Source organism: Mesoplodon bidens (assembly GCF_964165515.1).
Source record: "Mesoplodon bidens genome assembly, chromosome: 4".
NCBI classification, from domain to species: domain Eukaryota; kingdom Metazoa; phylum Chordata; class Mammalia; order Artiodactyla; family Ziphiidae; genus Mesoplodon; species Mesoplodon bidens.
In genome coordinates this window covers 64,922,897-64,940,071 of record NC_138160.1, presented here as the reverse complement: position 1 = coordinate 64,940,071, position 17,175 = coordinate 64,922,897, and the positions used below count along the sequence as shown (strand labels likewise).

General features: G+C 40.1%; 1 protein-coding gene across 1 annotated transcript in view; it reads right to left on the bottom strand.

Moving 5' to 3' along the window:
* Positions 1-7,487: 7,487 nt before the first annotated feature.
* Positions 7,488-17,175, bottom strand: part of CMYA5 (cardiomyopathy associated 5) — a 325,210-nt gene continuing 315,522 nt past the window's right edge. Inside the window, exon 3 of the mRNA XM_081232029.1 lies at positions 7,488-7,695. Within this exon, the coding sequence (XP_081088155.1) occupies positions 7,583-7,695 (113 nt within the window). The 3' untranslated portion in view covers positions 7,488-7,582. The remainder of the gene's footprint in view (positions 7,696-17,175) is intronic.

Sequence of the window (17,175 nt, the reverse complement as noted above, 5' to 3'; positions counted from 1 at the left end):
CGGATTCTTAACCACTGTGCCACCAGGGAAGTCCCTATTTATTTTAAACATTTATTTTTGTATGCCATTAAGATTTGGGGGTTGTTTACTATGTAACATTATTGTCACATTATGATCTTATTGTAGCAACTTATATACTGGGTTCCGATCCATTTCTAATTATTGTAACACAGAGTATGCCCCATTTTTTATGTTTGCTGACAGATTTCAAGCTTCAGCACTCCCCTTCCTCTTGGTCCCACATCTGAGAAACTTGATAAGAAAGCCTGGGTGCTCCTTCCTTTGGTGCTGTGCAAGCCCTACATCATGCATGGGAACACTCTCCCCAGCCCCACCCCCTAATCATCATGAACACCCCAAAGCCAGCCTTCTTTCCCTTCTCTCTCAAGCCATCTGCAGACCAGCTTCAGAGCCCATCCTGCTCTAACCAGAAAGCCTCCCTATGTGAGAAATAAACCTTTTCAAACTCTTTTGCAGCTGGGCGTGGGGATACCCATCCTGCTTCTGCTCCTCCTGTTCTTTGGAAGGGGGAGAAGTTACTCATATTACACGCTACTATTTGGCACAGCTAAGTAGAAACTTTATACATATTTGTTAATTGATATTTGAATAAAGCTATCATTATTTATGTCAAGTTTTCCACTTGAATTTCTTTTTTAACATCTTTATTGGAGTATAATTTCTTTACAGTGGTGTGTTAGTTTCTGCTTTATAACAAAGTGAATCAGCTATACATATACATATATCCTCACATCTCCTCCCTCTTGTGTCTCCCTCCCACCCTCCCTATCCCACGCCTCTAGGTGATCACAAAGCACGGAGCCGATCTCCCTGTGCTATGTGGCTGCTTCCCACTAGCTATCTGTTCTACATTTGGTAGTGTATATATGTCCACGCCACTCTCTCACTTCACCCCAGCTTACCCTTCCCCCACCCCGTGTCCTCAAGTCCATTCTCTACATCTGTGTCTTTATTCCTGTCCTGCCCCTAGGTTCTTCAGAAACTTCTTTTTTTTTCAGATTCCATATATATGTGTTAGCATACAGTATTTGCTTTTCTCTTTCTGACTTACTTCACTATGTATGACAGACTCTAGGTCCATCCACCTTACTACAAATAATTCAATTTCGTTTCTTTTTATGGCTGAGTAATATTCCATTGTATATATATGCCACATCTCCTTTATCCATTCATCGGTCAATGGACACATAGGTTGCTTCCATGTCCTGGCTATTGTAAATAGAGCTGCAATGAACTTTGTGGTACATGACTCTTTTTGAATTATGTTTTTCTCAGGGTATATGCCCAGTAGTGGGATTGCTGGGTCGTATGGTAGTTCTATTTTTAGTTTTTTAAGGAACCTCCATACTGTTCTCCATAGTGGCTGTATCAATTTACATCTGACCAACAGTGCAAGAGGGTTCCCTTTTCTCCACACCCTCTCCAGCATTTATTGTTTGTAGATTTTTTGATGATGGCCATTCTGACTGGTGTGAGGTGATACCTCATTGTAGTTTTGATTTGCATTTCTCTAATGATTAGTGATGTTGAGCATCCTTTCATGTGTTTGTTGGCAATCTGTATATCTTCTTTGGAGAAATGTCTATTTAGGTCTTCTGCCCATTTTTGGATTGGGTTGTTTGTTTTTTTGATATTGAGCTGCATGAGCTGCTTGTAAATTTTGGAGATTAATTCTTTGACAGTTGCTTCATTTGCAAATATTTTCTCCCATTCTGAGGGTTGTCTTTTTGTTTTGTTTATGGTTTCCTTTGCTGGGCAAAAGCTTTGAAGTTTCATTAGGTCCCATTTGTTTATTTTTGTTTTTATTTCCATTTCTCTAGGAGGTGGGTCAAAAAGGATTTTTCTGTGATTTTTGTCCTAGAGTGTTCTGCCTATGTTTTCCTCTAAGAGTTTTATAGTGTCTGGTCTTCTATTTAGGTCTTTAATCCATCTTGAGTTTATTTTTCTGTATGGTGTTAGGAAGTGTTCTAATTTCTTTCTTTTACATGAAGCTGTCCAGTTTTCCCAGCACCACTTATTGAAGAGGCTGTCTTTTCTCCATTGTATATTCTTGCCTCCTTTATCAGAGATAAGGTGACCATAGGTGGGTGGGTTTATCTATGGGCTTTCTATCCTGTTCCATTGATCTATATTTCTGATTTTGTGCCAGTACCATACTGTCTTGATTACTGTAGCTTTGTAGTATAGTCTGAAGTCAGGGAGCCTGATTCCTCCAGCTCCATTTTTCTTTCTCAGGATTGCTTTGGCTGTTCGGGGTCTTTTGTGTTTCCATGCAAATTGTGAAGTTTTTGTCTGGTTCTGTGAAAAATGCCATTGGTAGCTTGATAGGGATTGCATTGAATCTGTAGATTGCTTTGGGTAGTATAGTCATTTTCACAATGTTGATTCTTCCCATCCAAGAACATGGTATATCTCTCCATCTGTTTGTATCATCTTTAAATCTCTGCAAGCCAGAAGGGAGTGGCAGGACATATTTAAAGTGATGAAAGGTAAAAACCTACAACCAAGATTACTCTACCCAACAAGGATCTCATTCAGATTCAATGGAGAAATTAAAACCTTCACAGACAGGCAAAAGCTAAGAGAATTCAGCACCACCAAACCAGCTTTACAACAAATACTAAAGGAACTTCTCTAGGCAGGAAACACAAGAGAAAGTAAAGACCTACAATAACAAACCCAAAAGAATTAAGAAAATGGTAATAGGAACACACATATCGATAACTACCTTAAATGTAAATGTATTAAATGCTACAACCAAAAAACATAGACTGGCTGAATGGATACAAAAACCATACCTGTATATATGCACCTACAAGAGACCCACTTCAGACCTAGGGGCACATACAGACTGAAAGTGAGGGCATGGAAAAAGATATTCCATGCAAATGGAAATCAAAAGAGAGCTGGAGTAGCAATTCTCATATCAGACAAAATAAACTTTAAAATAAAGACTATTACAAGAAACAAAGAGGGACACTACATAATGATCAAGGGATCAATCCAAGAAGAAGATATAACAATTGTAAATATTTATGCACCCAACATAGGAGCACCTCAATACATAAGGCAAATGCTAACATCCATAAAAGGGGAAATCGACAGTAACACAATCATAGTAGGGGACTTTAACACCCCACTTTCACCAATGGACAGATCATCCAAAATGAAAATAAATAAGGAAACACAAGCTTTAAATGACACATTAAACAAGATGGACTTAATTGATATTTATAGGACATTCCATCCAAAAACAACAGAATACACTTTCTTCTCAAGTGCTCATAGAACATTTTCCAGGATAGATCATATCTTGGGTCACAAATCAAGCCTTGGTAAACTTAAGAAAATTGAAATTGTATCAAGTGTCTTTTCCAAACACAATGCTATGAGACTAGATATCAGTTACAGGAGAAAAATAAATCTGTAAAAAATACAAACACATGGAGGCTAAAAATACACTATTAATTAACCAAGAGATCACTGAAGAAATCAAAGAGGAAATCAAAAAATACCTAGAAACAAATGACAATGAAAACACGATGACCCAAAACCTATGGGATGCAACAAAAGCAGTTCTAAGAGGGAAGTTTATAGCAATACAATCCTACTTCAAGAAACAAGAAATGGGACTTCCCTGGTGGTGCAGTGGTTAGGAATCCGCCTGCCACTGCAGGGGACATGGGTTCTAGCCCTGGTCTGGGAAGATCCCACATGACGTGGAGCAACTAAGCCCATGAGCCACAACTACAGAGCCCATGTGCCACAACTACTGAAGCCCGTGGACCTAGAGCCTGTGCTCTGCAAGAAGAGAAGCCACCACAATGAGAAGCCCACGCACCACAATGAAGAGTAGCCCCCACTCGCCGCAACTAGAGAAAGCCTACGCGCAGCAATGAAGACCCAACATGGCCAAAAATAAATAAATAAATAAATTTATATATATATAAAAAGAAACAAGACATGTCTCAAATAAACAACCTAATCTCACACCCAAAGCAATTAGAGAAAGAAGATTAAAAAAACAACAAAGTTAGCAGAAGGAAAGAAATAATAAAAATCAGATCACAAATAAATGAAAAAGAAATGAAGGAAACTATAGCAAAGATCAACAAAACTAAAAGCTGGTTCTTTGAGAAGATAAACAAAATTGATAAACCATTAGCCAGACTCATCAAGAAAAAAAGGGAGAAGACTCAAATCAATAGAAACAGAAATGTAAAAGAAGTAACAACTGACACTGCAGAAATACAAAGGATCATGAGAGATTACTACAAGCAAGTATATGTCAATAAAATACACAACCTGGAAGAAATGAACACATCCTTAGAAAAGCACAACTTTCCAAGACTGAACCAGGAAGAAATAGAAGATATAAACAGACCAATCACAAGCACTGAAATTGAGACTGTGATTAAAAATCTTCCAGCAAACAAAAGCCCAGAACCAGATGGCTTCACAGGCGAATTCTATCAAACATTTAGAGAAGAGCGAACACCTGTCCTTCTTAAACTATTCCAAAATATAGCAGAGGAAGGAACACTCCCAAACTTATTCTACGAGGCCACCATCACCCTGAGAGCAAAACCAGACAAAGATGTCACAAAGAAAACTACAGGCCAATATCACTGATGAACATAGATGCAAAAATCCTCAACAGAATACTAGCAAACAGAATCCAACAGCACATTAAAAGGATCATACACCATGACCAAGTGGGGTTTATTCCAGGATTGCAAGGATTCTTCAATATATGCAAATCAATCAATGTGATAAACCATATTAACAAATTGAAGGAGAAAAACCATATGATCATTTCAATAGATGCAGAAAAAGCTTTTTACAAAATTCAACACCCATTTATGATAAAAACCCTGCAGAAAGTAGGCATAGAGGGAACTTACCTCAACATAGTAAAGGCTATATATGACAAACCCACAGCCAACATTGTTCTCAATGACAAAAAACTGAAACCTTTTCCTCTAAGATCTGGAGCAAGACAAGGTTGTCCACTCTCACCACTAATATTCAACATAGTTTTTGAAGTTTTAGCCACAGCAATTAGAGAAGAAAAAGAAATAAAAGGAATCCAAATTGGAAAAGAAGAAGTAAAGCTGTCACTGTTTGCAGATGACATGATCCTATATAGAGAGATTCCTAAATATGCTACCAGAAAACTACTAGAGCTAATCAATGAATTTGGTAAAGTAGGATACAAAATTAATGCACAGAAATCCCTTGATTTCCTCAGTGATCTCTTGGTTATTTATTAGTGTATTATTTAGCCGCCATGAGTTTGTATTTTTTACAGATTTTTCCCTGTAATTGATATCTAGTCTCATAGCGTTGTGGTCAGAAAAGATACTTGATATGATTTCAACTTTCTTAAATTTACCAAGGCTTGATTTGTGAACCCAAGATATGATCTATCCTGGAAAATGTTCTATGAGCACTTGAGAAGAAAGTGTATTCTGTTGTTTTTGGATGGAATGTCCTATAAATATCAATTAAGTCCATCTTGTTTAATGTGTCATTTAAAGCTTGTGTTTCCTTATTTATTTTCATTTTGGATGATCTGTCCATTGGTGAAAGTGGGGTGTTAAAGTCCCCTACTATGATTGTGTTACTGTCGATTTCCCCTTTTATGGATGTTAGCATTTGCCTTATGTATTGAGGTGCTCCTATGTTGGGTGCATAAATATTTACAATTGTTATATCTTCTTCTTGGATTGATCCCTTGATCATTATGTAGTGTCCCTCTTTGTTTCTTGTAATAGTCTTTATTTTAAAGTTTATTTTGTCTGATATGAGAATTGCTACTCCAGCTCTCTTTTGATTTCCATTTGCATGGAATATCTTTTTCCATGCCCTCACTTTCAGTCTGTATGTGCCCCTAGGTTTGAAGTGGGTCTCTTGTAGAGTGCGAATATACAGGTATGGTTTTTGTATCCATTCAGCCAGTCTATGTTTTTTGGTTGTAGCATTTAATCCATTTACATTTAAGGTAGTTATCGATATGTATGTTCCTATTACCATTTTCTTAATTGTTTTGGGTTTGTTATTGTAGGTCTTTTCCTTCTCTTGTGTTTCCTGCCTAGAGAAGTTCCTTTAGCATTTGTTGTAAAGCTTGTTTGGTGGTGCTGAATTCTCTTAGCTTTTGCTTGTCTGTGAAGGTTTTAATTTCTCCATTGAATCTGAATGAGATCCTTTTTTTTTTTTTTTTTTTTTTTTTTAGTTTCTGCTTTATAACAAAGTGAATCAGTCATACATATACATCTGTTCCCACATCCCTTCCCTCATGCATCTCCCTCCCTCCCACCCTCCCCATCCCACCCCTCCAGGCGGTCACAAAGCACCGAGCTGATCTCCCTGTGCTCTGCGGCTGCTTCCCTGCTGGGTAGAGTAATCTTGGCTGTAGGGTTTTCCCTTTCATCACTTAAATATGTCCTGCCACTCCCTTCTGGTTTGCAGAGTTTCTGCTGCAAGATCGGCTGTTAACCTTATGTGGAATCCCTTGTATGTTATTTGTTGTTTTTCCCTTGCTGCTTTTAATATGTTTTCTTTGTATTTAATTTTTGATAGTTTGATTAATATGTGTCTTGGCATGTTTCACCTTGGATTTATCCTGTATGGGACTCTCTGCACTTCCTGGACTTGATTGACTATTTCCCATATTAGGGAAGTTTTCAACTATAATCTCTTCAAATATTTTCTCAGTCCCTTTCTTTTTCTCTTCTTCTTCTTCTTCTGGGACCCCTATAGTTCGAATGTCAGTGCGTTTAATGTTGTCCCAGAGGTCTCTGAGACTGTCCTCATTTCTTTTCATTCTTTCTCCTTTATTCTGCTCTGCAGTAGTTATTTCCCATATTTTATCTTCCAGGTCACTTATCTGTTCTTCTGCCTCAGTTATTCTGCTATTGATTCCTTCTAGAGAATTTTCAATTTCATTTATTGTGTTGTTCATCATTGTTTGTTTGCTCTTTAGTTCTTCTAGTTCCTTTTTAAACGTTTCTTCTATTTTCTCCATTCTATTTCCAAGATTTTGGATCATCTTTACTCTCATTATTTTGAATTCTTTTTCAGGTAGGCTGCCTATTTCCTCTCCTTTTCTTTGGTCTGGTGGGTTTTTGCCTTGCTCCTTCATCTGCTGTGTGTTTCTCTGTCTTCTCATTTTACTTAACTTACTGTGTTTGGGGTCTCCTTTTCGCAGGCTGCAGTTTCGTAGTTCCTGTTGTTTTTGGTGTCTGCCCCCAGTGGCTAAGGTTGGTTCAGTGGGTTGTGTAAGCTTCCTACACAGTGGAGGGGACTGGTGCCTGTGTTCTGGTTGATGAGGCTGCATCTTGTCTTTCTGGTGGCCACAACCGCATCCAGTGGTGTGTTTTGTGGTGTCTGTGACCTTATTATGATTTTAGGTAGCCTCTCTGCTAATGAGTGGGGTTGTGTTCCTGTCTTGCTAGTTGTTTGGCATAGGGTGTCCAGCACTGTAGCTTGCTGGTCATTGAGTGGAGCTGGGTCTTAGCGTTGAGATGGAGATCTCTGGGAGAGCTTTCACTGTTTGATATTATGTGGAGCTGGGAGGTGTCTGGTGGACCAATGTGCTGAACTTGGCTCTCCCACCTAAGAGGCACAGTCCTGACATGTGGCTGGAGCACCAAGGCCCTGTCAGCCACACCACTGAGAAGAAAAGGGAGGAAAAAAAAAAAGAAAGAAGAAAAAGTAAAATAAAATGAAATAAATTTATTAAAATAAAAAATTAAACAAAATTATTAAAAATTAAAAAAATTAAAAAGTAATAAAAAAAGAAAGAAGAGAGCAACCAAACCAAAAAACAAATCCACCAATGATAACAAGTGCTAAAAACCATACTAAAAAAAAAAAAAGACAGAACCCTAGGACAAATGGTAAAAGCAAAGCTATACAGACAAAATCACAGAAAGAGGCACACAGATACACACTCACAAAAAGAGAAAAAGGAAAAAAAAACTATATATTAAAAAAAGGAAGAGAGCAAGCAAATTAATAAACAAATCTACCAATGATAATAAACTCTAAATAGTAAACTAAGGTAAACATAAAACCAGAAACAAATTAGATGCAGAAAGCAAACCCCAAGTCTACAGGTGCTCCCAAAGTCCACTGCCTCAATTTGGGATGATTCATTGGCTATTCAGGTATTCCACAGATGCAGGGTACATTAAGTTTATTGTGGAGATTTAATCCGCTGCTCCTGAGGATGCTGGGAGAGATTTCTCTTTCTCTTCTTTGTTTGCACAGCTCCTGGGGTTCAGCTTTGGATTTGGCTCTGCCTCTGTGTGAAGGTCGCCTGAGGGTGTCTGTTCTTCTCTCAGACAGGACAGGGTTAAAGTAGCAGCTGATTCGGGGGCTCTGGCTCACTCAGGCCTGGGGGAGAGAGGGGTACAGATGCGGAGCGAGCCTGCGGCAGCAGAGGCCAACATGACATCGCTCCAGCCTGAGGTCGTGTATTCTCCCGGAGAAGTTGTCCCTGGATTACGGGACCCTGGCAGTGGTGGGCTGCACAGGTTCCCGGGAGGGGCAGTGTGGATAGTGACCTGTGCTTGCACACAGGCTTCTTGGTGGCTGCAGCAGCAGCCTTAGAGTCTCATGCCCGTCTCTGGGGTCCGCCCTGATAGCCGTGGCTTGCGACCGTCTCTGGAGCTCGTTTAGGCGGTGCTCTGAATCCCCTCTCCTCGTGCACCAGGAAACAATGGTCTCTTGCCTCTTTGGCAGGTCCAGACTTTTTCCTGGACTCCCTCCCAGCTAGCTGTGGCGCACTAGCCCCCTTCAGGCTGTGTTCACACAGCCAACCCCAGTCTTCTCCCTGGGATGTGGCCTCTGAAGCCCAAGCCTCAGCTCCCAGTCCCCACCCACCCCAGAGGGTGAGCAGACAAGCCTCTCAGGCTGGTGAGTGCCGGTCGGCACCGATCCTCTGTGCGGGAATCTCTCCGCTTTGCCCTCCGCACCCCTGTTGCTGTGCTCTCCTCTGTGAATCCGAAGCTTCCCCCTCTGCCACCCGCAGTCTCCGCCCGTGAAGGGCCTTCCTAGTGTGTGGAAACTTTTCCTCCTTCACAGCTCCCTCCCAGAGGTGCAGGTCTCGTCCCTATTCTTTTGTCTCTGTCTTTTTTGTTTTTCTTTTGCCCTACCCCGGTACATGGTGAGTTTCTTGCCTTTTGGGAGGTCTGAGGTCTTCTGCCAGCGTTCAGTAGGTGTTCTGTAGGAGTTGTTCCACATGTACATGTATTTCTGATGTATCTGTGGGGAGGAAGGTGATCTCCATGTCTTATCCTCCATCATCTTGAAGGTCTCCCCCTTCTCCACTAGAATTCTTGAAGGGAATAGAAATGGAAGATAATTACTAACATTTAAAGATGGTTTGAAGGGAGTATGGTTTACACTGTAATGTGTGATGACATTTATGCCACAGCACTGGAAAATGTAGACTTTGGACTATTATTTAGTTTAGTGTTAATAACAAAGAAAGTTCCTTTTTTTTTTAAATTGAGGTATGTTTTACATATGTATGTTTACAATGTTGAGTTAGTTTCAACAAAGGAAGTTTCTTGATTAAGTGACAGGAAAATAGCTTCCCTGGAAACTAGTCAACACCAATAAGGGCCTAGTAAATGAAGCAGGGGGCTTTTGATTAGTGTACAATTAAAAGTAAAAAACTTTTTCACAGAACTCAGAAAAAGATACTTTGCCTTAGCAATTAGGCACTGAAGATTAGTGAAGCAAGAAAAGAAGTGTGTAAAATCACTCATTTTCAATCTCACTAAGGGTCTAAGTAGACTATTTTAAAAATTCTTATTAAGCTTCTTTAATATACTTTACTAAATACTGTGTAAAAATTCCTTAGAAAAATAGCCAGAAGTGCAATTGTGAGGACATTTATTACCAGTAACTATGTCTACCCAGCTTGAAGTCCAGAGAGAGTTTTGACAACTAGCATTTCTTAAGGTAACTGCACTGCTTCATTAAACAATACATTAATCCATCCAAATGGTGGTTCCTACAAAGTCTAGTGATAAGAATGATTATTGTTCCAGGGAAATCCCAAACTTAGTGCCAGATGTCTAACTGTATTTGCTAAGAAAATATGATGCAAACTGCAATGAAATAATAGGACATAAAGCAAACTTGTAAAATATGCTAAAATTATATTCATTTGGATGTGAGAAGTTTAGAATTGGGGATGATTTGATTTGAATTGGATTGACATTCATCTATGGGGAAAAAATGTTTGTAAGCAAGTGAATAGTATTACTCGAATTCCTGGGGGCATGTTTAACTTTACTAAAATAACTAACACATGAAGGATTTTAGTAGTTAACTGTCAACAGGAAACTTGGTACTGCTAATTACAAATGAGCCCTAACAAGTTTGTAAAGAAGCTGGACCATATATATAAATATTTTTTCCAACTCTAAATCATAAAATTCTGTAGGTGTTGCTATCCAATCATTGACAAAAGTGTTGAGTTAGAAAGAATATTTGCCTATCAATCATGAATCTGAATTAGAGTTTCTTCTCTTTAATGTAATCAGCTATCCAACAAATAATTATTTTGTGCCTGTTCATTACTTCACTCAACAAATATTTCTCAACAGTCTTCAAGAATGTGCCCAGCACTGTGTTAGACAATGGCCATACAAAGATGAATGAAACACAGTTCTTGTTCTTCAGCTCACAGTCTGCTGTGAGAAATACAGAAATACAGAGGATATAAATAATATGATAAAGGCTATAACAGATATGTGTCCTAAGAAATAAGGAAATGCTGAGGAGAAAGCAACTTATAGTTAGAGAGAATTGGAAGAATCTTCCTAGAAGAGCTGGCTTTTCACTGGGGTCATGAAGGATGAGGAGGTATTCTCCATGTGGCAAAGTAAGGGTAGAACATTGCAGGCAGAGTGAATGCATGTTATGTGCAAGACCATGGAGGGAGATGTCAAGATGATGTCTGGGGTCCTGACCTGGGCCACGTGGCAGACTGTAGTGCCATTCCCTGAGATATGAGGGGTAGATGATGGTTTGCCTTGGCCATGTTGAGGTTAAGCCACCTTTAAGACATTCAAGTGGAACTGTCCATTAGGAGCTTAGTTACAAGGGTCTGTAACTCAAGAGAGAGGTCGATAGGTGTGCCCTCATTAATTTACAGGTAGCAGCTAAAGCTGTAGGTGTAGATGAGACTGCCTAAGAAGCGTGCGTCAGATGAGGAAAAAACACTGAGGAACACTAATGTTCAGAATCAGTAGAGGAGAAGGCAGAGATAAAGATAGAGAGAAGTAAAAGAAAACTGGGAAAGTGTGGTATCAGGGAGGCATGGTGAATAGTATCAATACCTTGGAGAGGTCAAGCAAGATAAGAACTGAAAACTGTGCTTCGGCTTATCAACATGGAGGTCATTGGTGACTCTGCTGAAAGCATTTAATGGAGTAGTGTGGGTGAAAGAAAAACAGGGTACTGCCATTTGAGGAGTGAGGATGACAGAATAGGAAGTGGAGAATAAAGATAATGATAAAAGTAAGATAACTTTCAAGAATCTTGCCTGTGATGTGGAAGGTGGAGATAGGGCAGTAATTATTGGGAGAGATAGGAACGTATTTTGACGTAGATGGAACAGAGCTGCCAGGGAGGGAGTTGATGGTATGTGATTTTTCTTAATCAGGAGGCATTAAAATTATAACTAGTATCATGTGGTGGTCTATTAAATTTGGTATTTTATGTTTTCTTATAATAGTTTTTCATTTTCTGTATTACAACAGAAGCTTCACAAGAATGAAGGCTGTCTGTGTTAAGACAGTAACAGAATTCCCATCCCAGGGGTTCATTACCTCCTATAACATGAAGTCCAGAGGGAGAGGGTTGCAGGGGTGATTCAGTGAATTAACAACCTTATGCCTCTGGATCAGCTGTTGAACTTCCCTCGTGGTTATTGCAGCTCCTAACGTCATATCTTTACATGACATCATCCAAGAGTAGGAAGCAAGGGGACAGTGAGGCTTCTGCTCTTGTATCTCTCTCAATCCCCAACCGCTGCTCATTTTTCCATGAGGAAGACCTTTCCCAGCAGCACCCAAATAGACTTCTTTCTCCTCAAGTCTTATTGTCCAGGAATGGGTCACAGACATACCCATGTCTTTTCTGTCAGGAAGGGTGGGAAAGGGATGACTGGTGTTTTCAGCCTCCATTGTGGGAGTGGGCTCGGCCAGGTAGGAAGAGGGAGAGGAGGGTGGATTACAGACCAGGCCAACATGGTCACCACAGGTTCTGTGTCTCTCACGCTGCTAGTGCCCCCTGCAGGGCTGGATGCTTACAAGTGGGTCTTTGGCAAATGGTCCTTATTCTCTTTTGAGGTTCATAGCTCAAACAGGCGAAGCTAGAAGAGAAGTGATGAACTGGTAAATGAGAATAGGAGGGAGGGGGTGGGGAAAAATAATGGACTTAGGGAAAAGAGGATGGGCAAAAAGAGACTAAATAACTTCAGTTTCCATGGGTTTAATGTGAAGAATACTCTTAATATATAAGAAGTTCTAGACCAGGGATTGGCAAACTGTGACCCACAGGCCAAATCTGGCTTACCACCTGTTTCTGTAAGGTCGACAAGTTAAGGGGAGTTTTGACATTTTTAAGTGGCTGCAGAAAAAAAAATTATAAAGAAGAGTGTTATTTATGACATGTGAAAATTATGTACATTTCAGATTTCAAGGTCTATAAATAAAATTGTGTTGGAACACAGCCATGTTCACTTGTCTACGGCTGCTTTTGTGACACAACCACAAAGCTGGGGAGTTGCAACCAAGTCCACATGGATTACAAAGCCCTAAAATCTTTACTCTCTGGCTCTTCACGGGAAAAGTGACTGGCCCCTCTTCTAGGCCATACGTTTTCTGAAATCCTATCCATTACGTTAGACTTAATTATTAAGCAGAAGAAAGGAAGGGAAGGAAGAGGAAGCAAATATTAGCAGACTCCTGTTGCTGATTCCATTTCTTACTCTCCTGTCTTCTATTAAGACCTAGGAGTTGAGGGGCACGGGGCATGAGCGTCACATCTTACCTCCTAGTACCACAAACTAACAAATATTAAATCTACCCTTCCTCTCCTTCCTCTCTCTAGGTACAGTATTCTGCCAGTGGTATTAACATGGACCAGCTTTACATCAGTCTCAGGAGAAACGGGAGGGAGTTGGTCATTGACTTGAAAAATCTGTCTAATGAAAATATGCTTCCCTTTATGGGTCTAGGGAAATGTGAACTGCAGACCTTTTATATTGCCACTTGAGCGTTAAATTTCATTGGTAGATAGCATGTGTTTCATCATACATGTCAGTTAAAAATGAGATTCCGCCTTGCATAATTCTCAGAAAGAGATTTCCTTCTCGTGTTCTGGCATGTCCCTTCACAGAAATAATTCTGAGTATGGATGTAATTGCCAGTGATATTGATGACTTTGGCTGCCGCATTTAAAAAGTGACCAGTGGGAAAGCAAAGTAGACGTGACAAATCCAATAAAGGAAAAGTTTCAGCAGAAAAAGCAGAAGTGAGCAAAGGTAGCAGAGGAATTGGGGGAAGAAGGAGAGAAAAAGGGGAAGGCAAGGTGAGGAGGCAGCCAAGAGTCCCTCAAGAACAAGCTCATTGTGTGCAGGGGTGTTGAGTGCTGGTTCTTTTTAAAGGACCCGTCAAAGAGTCCCACGTTCCATTTGATACCTTCATTTTTTTTTTCTTACACACATACCCTCTCTCCCTCTCTCTCTCTCTCTCTCTCCAGAATGTAAGACCTCCTTTCCCAGTGCCCTCTGATTGGAGCACGCTGTTCAGTGAGGGTCCTGGAAGTCACCAGTGGCAGCACAGACTTTGGTACTAGTCCTCTGAGGATTACTATCCGTCTTATCTTGGTCACAGCAGCAGTCTTTCAACACTATCTGTATATCTGATAAGCAGCTTAGTTAAGCAGCTAAAATCAAGGCCTGCAGGCTTGCCCTAGCACACCCGAACAGGGCTTTTCCTGTGACATTATGACTAATTTTTTTTTTTTTTTTTGCCTTACCACGGGCCTCTCACTGTTGTGGCCTCTCCCATTGTGGAGCACAGGCTCCGGACGCACAGGCTCAGCAGCCATGGCTCATGGGCCCAGCCACTCCATGGCATGTAGGATCCTCCCAGACTGGGGCACGAACCCATGTCCCCTGCATCAGCGGGCAGACTCTCAACCACTGCGCCACCAGGGAAGCCCTATGACTAATTTTTTTTCTTCACTTGCACAACACAACTTACTTATACATATGTACTTATATGCATATTCATGCATGCATATATATGCATGGATATGCATAAGTACACACACACACCATCCTTATCTCTTTTCTGTGGAAGAGTCTTAGTAACTCACATAATAGTAATCAACTGTATCTCATTCAGATACAGAGTCCTGTCATATCTTTGATCTCATTTAATCTTCACAACACTGAAGTGAGATAGATAAGATGGTTAAAATTCCCACTGTACAAACTAGAAAACTAAAGGTCAGGGAGGTTGAACAACCTACCCAAGGGAATGCTGAAGCTTGGCCTCAAACTCAAGTCTCTGACCCCAGGCCAAGCGCCTTTCTACTCTACTGCACTGGCTTCTAGAGAATGAATGATCAATGCAAAAACCCCTGCTTCCTGGGCAGGCTAAGGGAAGGGAAGCCATAAGAATGAATTTCTTGCTGTTAATTTAATTTATTTTCTTCTAATATATTATGTGAAACCAAAAACTCAGTTTTCCAGTATTAGCTTTTCTTTCTCTACACTTTTTAAAGACCATTGCCATAATGGTTGTGGTCACCAGCACAGTGTATCATGACCTAGCCCTGTCCTGTGAAGGAATGCTGTGTCTGATCTGGAGAGGTTGCACATGGAGTCACACCTGGTTTGAAACCCCGCTCATCACTCTCTAGATGTATGGCCTTAGAAGGTGTATGGTCTCTTAAAACTTTTGCTGGGGGAGAGGGTGGTGTCTCCATTTCCTCACTGGGAAATGGGAATGATATCTACCTTGCGAGTTGTATGAGAACCAGCTCCAGGATGGTGTCTGACATACTGTAACTTTCAATTAAGAGTGGTTGTTTATTCCTAGGTTGAGACTCTGACTTCAGGGACCTGAAGACTCCCAGGATGTGTGAATCTGAAACATTTCTGAGAAGAGCTGCTGAAAATAAGCAGGGGTATTGTCCTGGTTAGGAATGCAGTAGGCTCTGCAGCCATAATGGCTTTGATCCTGATTCCATACTGTGTGCCCTTAGGAAGGCCTGTGATGGCTCTGTTCCTTAGACTGAAGTGTCATTCAAAAGATGGAGATGCTAATGGTACCGGTTGTAAGATGAGTGGAGATGCCAATAGCACTTTCTGGGTGAGAGAATAAATATAAGCATTTAACCTAGTGCCTGACACAAAGTGGTTTCATTATTACTTTCATTTGGGGGGGATGAGGTTCAGGTATTTCCGTTTTAAATTGAGTTTGTTAATCTATTATTCTCCGGAGCTTAAATGAGAGGAAATGGGGAAAGAGTAGGTTGCCTTGACAATTTTAAACAAGTAGAGCATATTCTCTTAGAGAAAGTACACCCAACCCTCTTGTAAAAAGAAGGGAAAGACAGCAGGACTTAGAGGAAATTTTAATTACTCTGACTACAAGCAGAATTAATGCTTTTGCTGCCTTGGTTACCTAGGGCAAAAACTGAGCTCAAAATCAAGGAGGAGGCTGTGCTATTATATATAGAAACTCTGTAATCTCACTCCTGGGTAACTCTATGTGTGTGCAGGTACAGTTAGATATGTTGGCCAACATACAGATCAGAAAAATAGAGAGTTTTGGAGGCTGGTAAAGGCTAAGGAAAGTCCCAGGATAAAAATATCCTCAATCCACAACTGTAATTGACTCTGGGGAATAATTATTCTGCTATAATCAGGGTCTGTGGGACATCATGGAATGTTATGATTCTGAGATTTGCTTGTTGCAGAATAGATGTTTGTTTACTTTTCCTTTATTTCTCTATGTTTCTTTAATAAATATTCCTGTTCAATTAAGGCTGGTGTTCATCCAACTGAGGAAATCAATGGTAACCTATGCACCTGTCTTGGGGAAAGGTTCGCCCTGTTCTTAGGTGGAGTCTTGTGTTGAGAGAAGTGTGACATCCTCATAGAGTAGTTTGGTCCAGAGCATCCCAAGTCCAGTACCGTAAAAAGAAAATGGGAGAGATGTGGGCTTTTTAGTCTGATCCTTATATAAGCGGATAAATAAAGCATGAAAAAAAGGATGTATCAGACTTGTCAACAGGGCTGTTTCCACTGTTGTTATGAAAGGAATTTATGACACTGAGAAGGTGTTCTTTCATGATCTAGCCTCTCTTTATGTACCTTTTTGGGACATAGGTAGATTATGACTTTACAACGATTTGAGTAAATGAGCTTCATAAATCAGGAGAAAAGATTGGCTTGATAGCGTACTTTTTTGTGTATTGAGACAACTATATTTTCACCTGGGTAGCTGAAAGGTAAATGTCTTGGATTTATGTATTAAGACCAGAGGCTTTTTAATAATGATATGGGAAGGAATATTGTTTTGAAACTTGCTTGTGGTTATAACTGCTATTTAAATCTCTACAAAAATTGGAAGAAAAATAATTGTGATTGAATTTTTATTTAAAATGTTGTTGCATGAAGACTTTTGTTTCTGGTAGTATATTAGAACAAGATGCCCTGAATGATCCTCCTAGTAAAAACAGTAAACATTTCAGAGTAGAAAATATTTTAAAAATTAGATCGATTACTGAGCTGTAAGAAAGCAAGAAATTCATAGAGGCCAAATATAAAGTTAGAGCCTGAATCCTAAAAGGTAGATGAGCACCGAAGTCAGCTTTTACACTGAGAGTATCTGATAAACCTTGAGAAATTAAACTTTTGTTTTATCAGCTTCACAGGTTGAAGGGATAAAAAAAAGCCTTAGGCCCTCCTAGGATGAAGAGACTAATAGGAGGACGCCCTCCCCCATGTAAAGCTGAGACCTGAAGGAGTCACACTCTCAGTACAAGAGTGGATTAGAAATAAACCCTCTGTTCAGAAGGGGAGAACAAGAAATCTTGGCTGTCTTGATT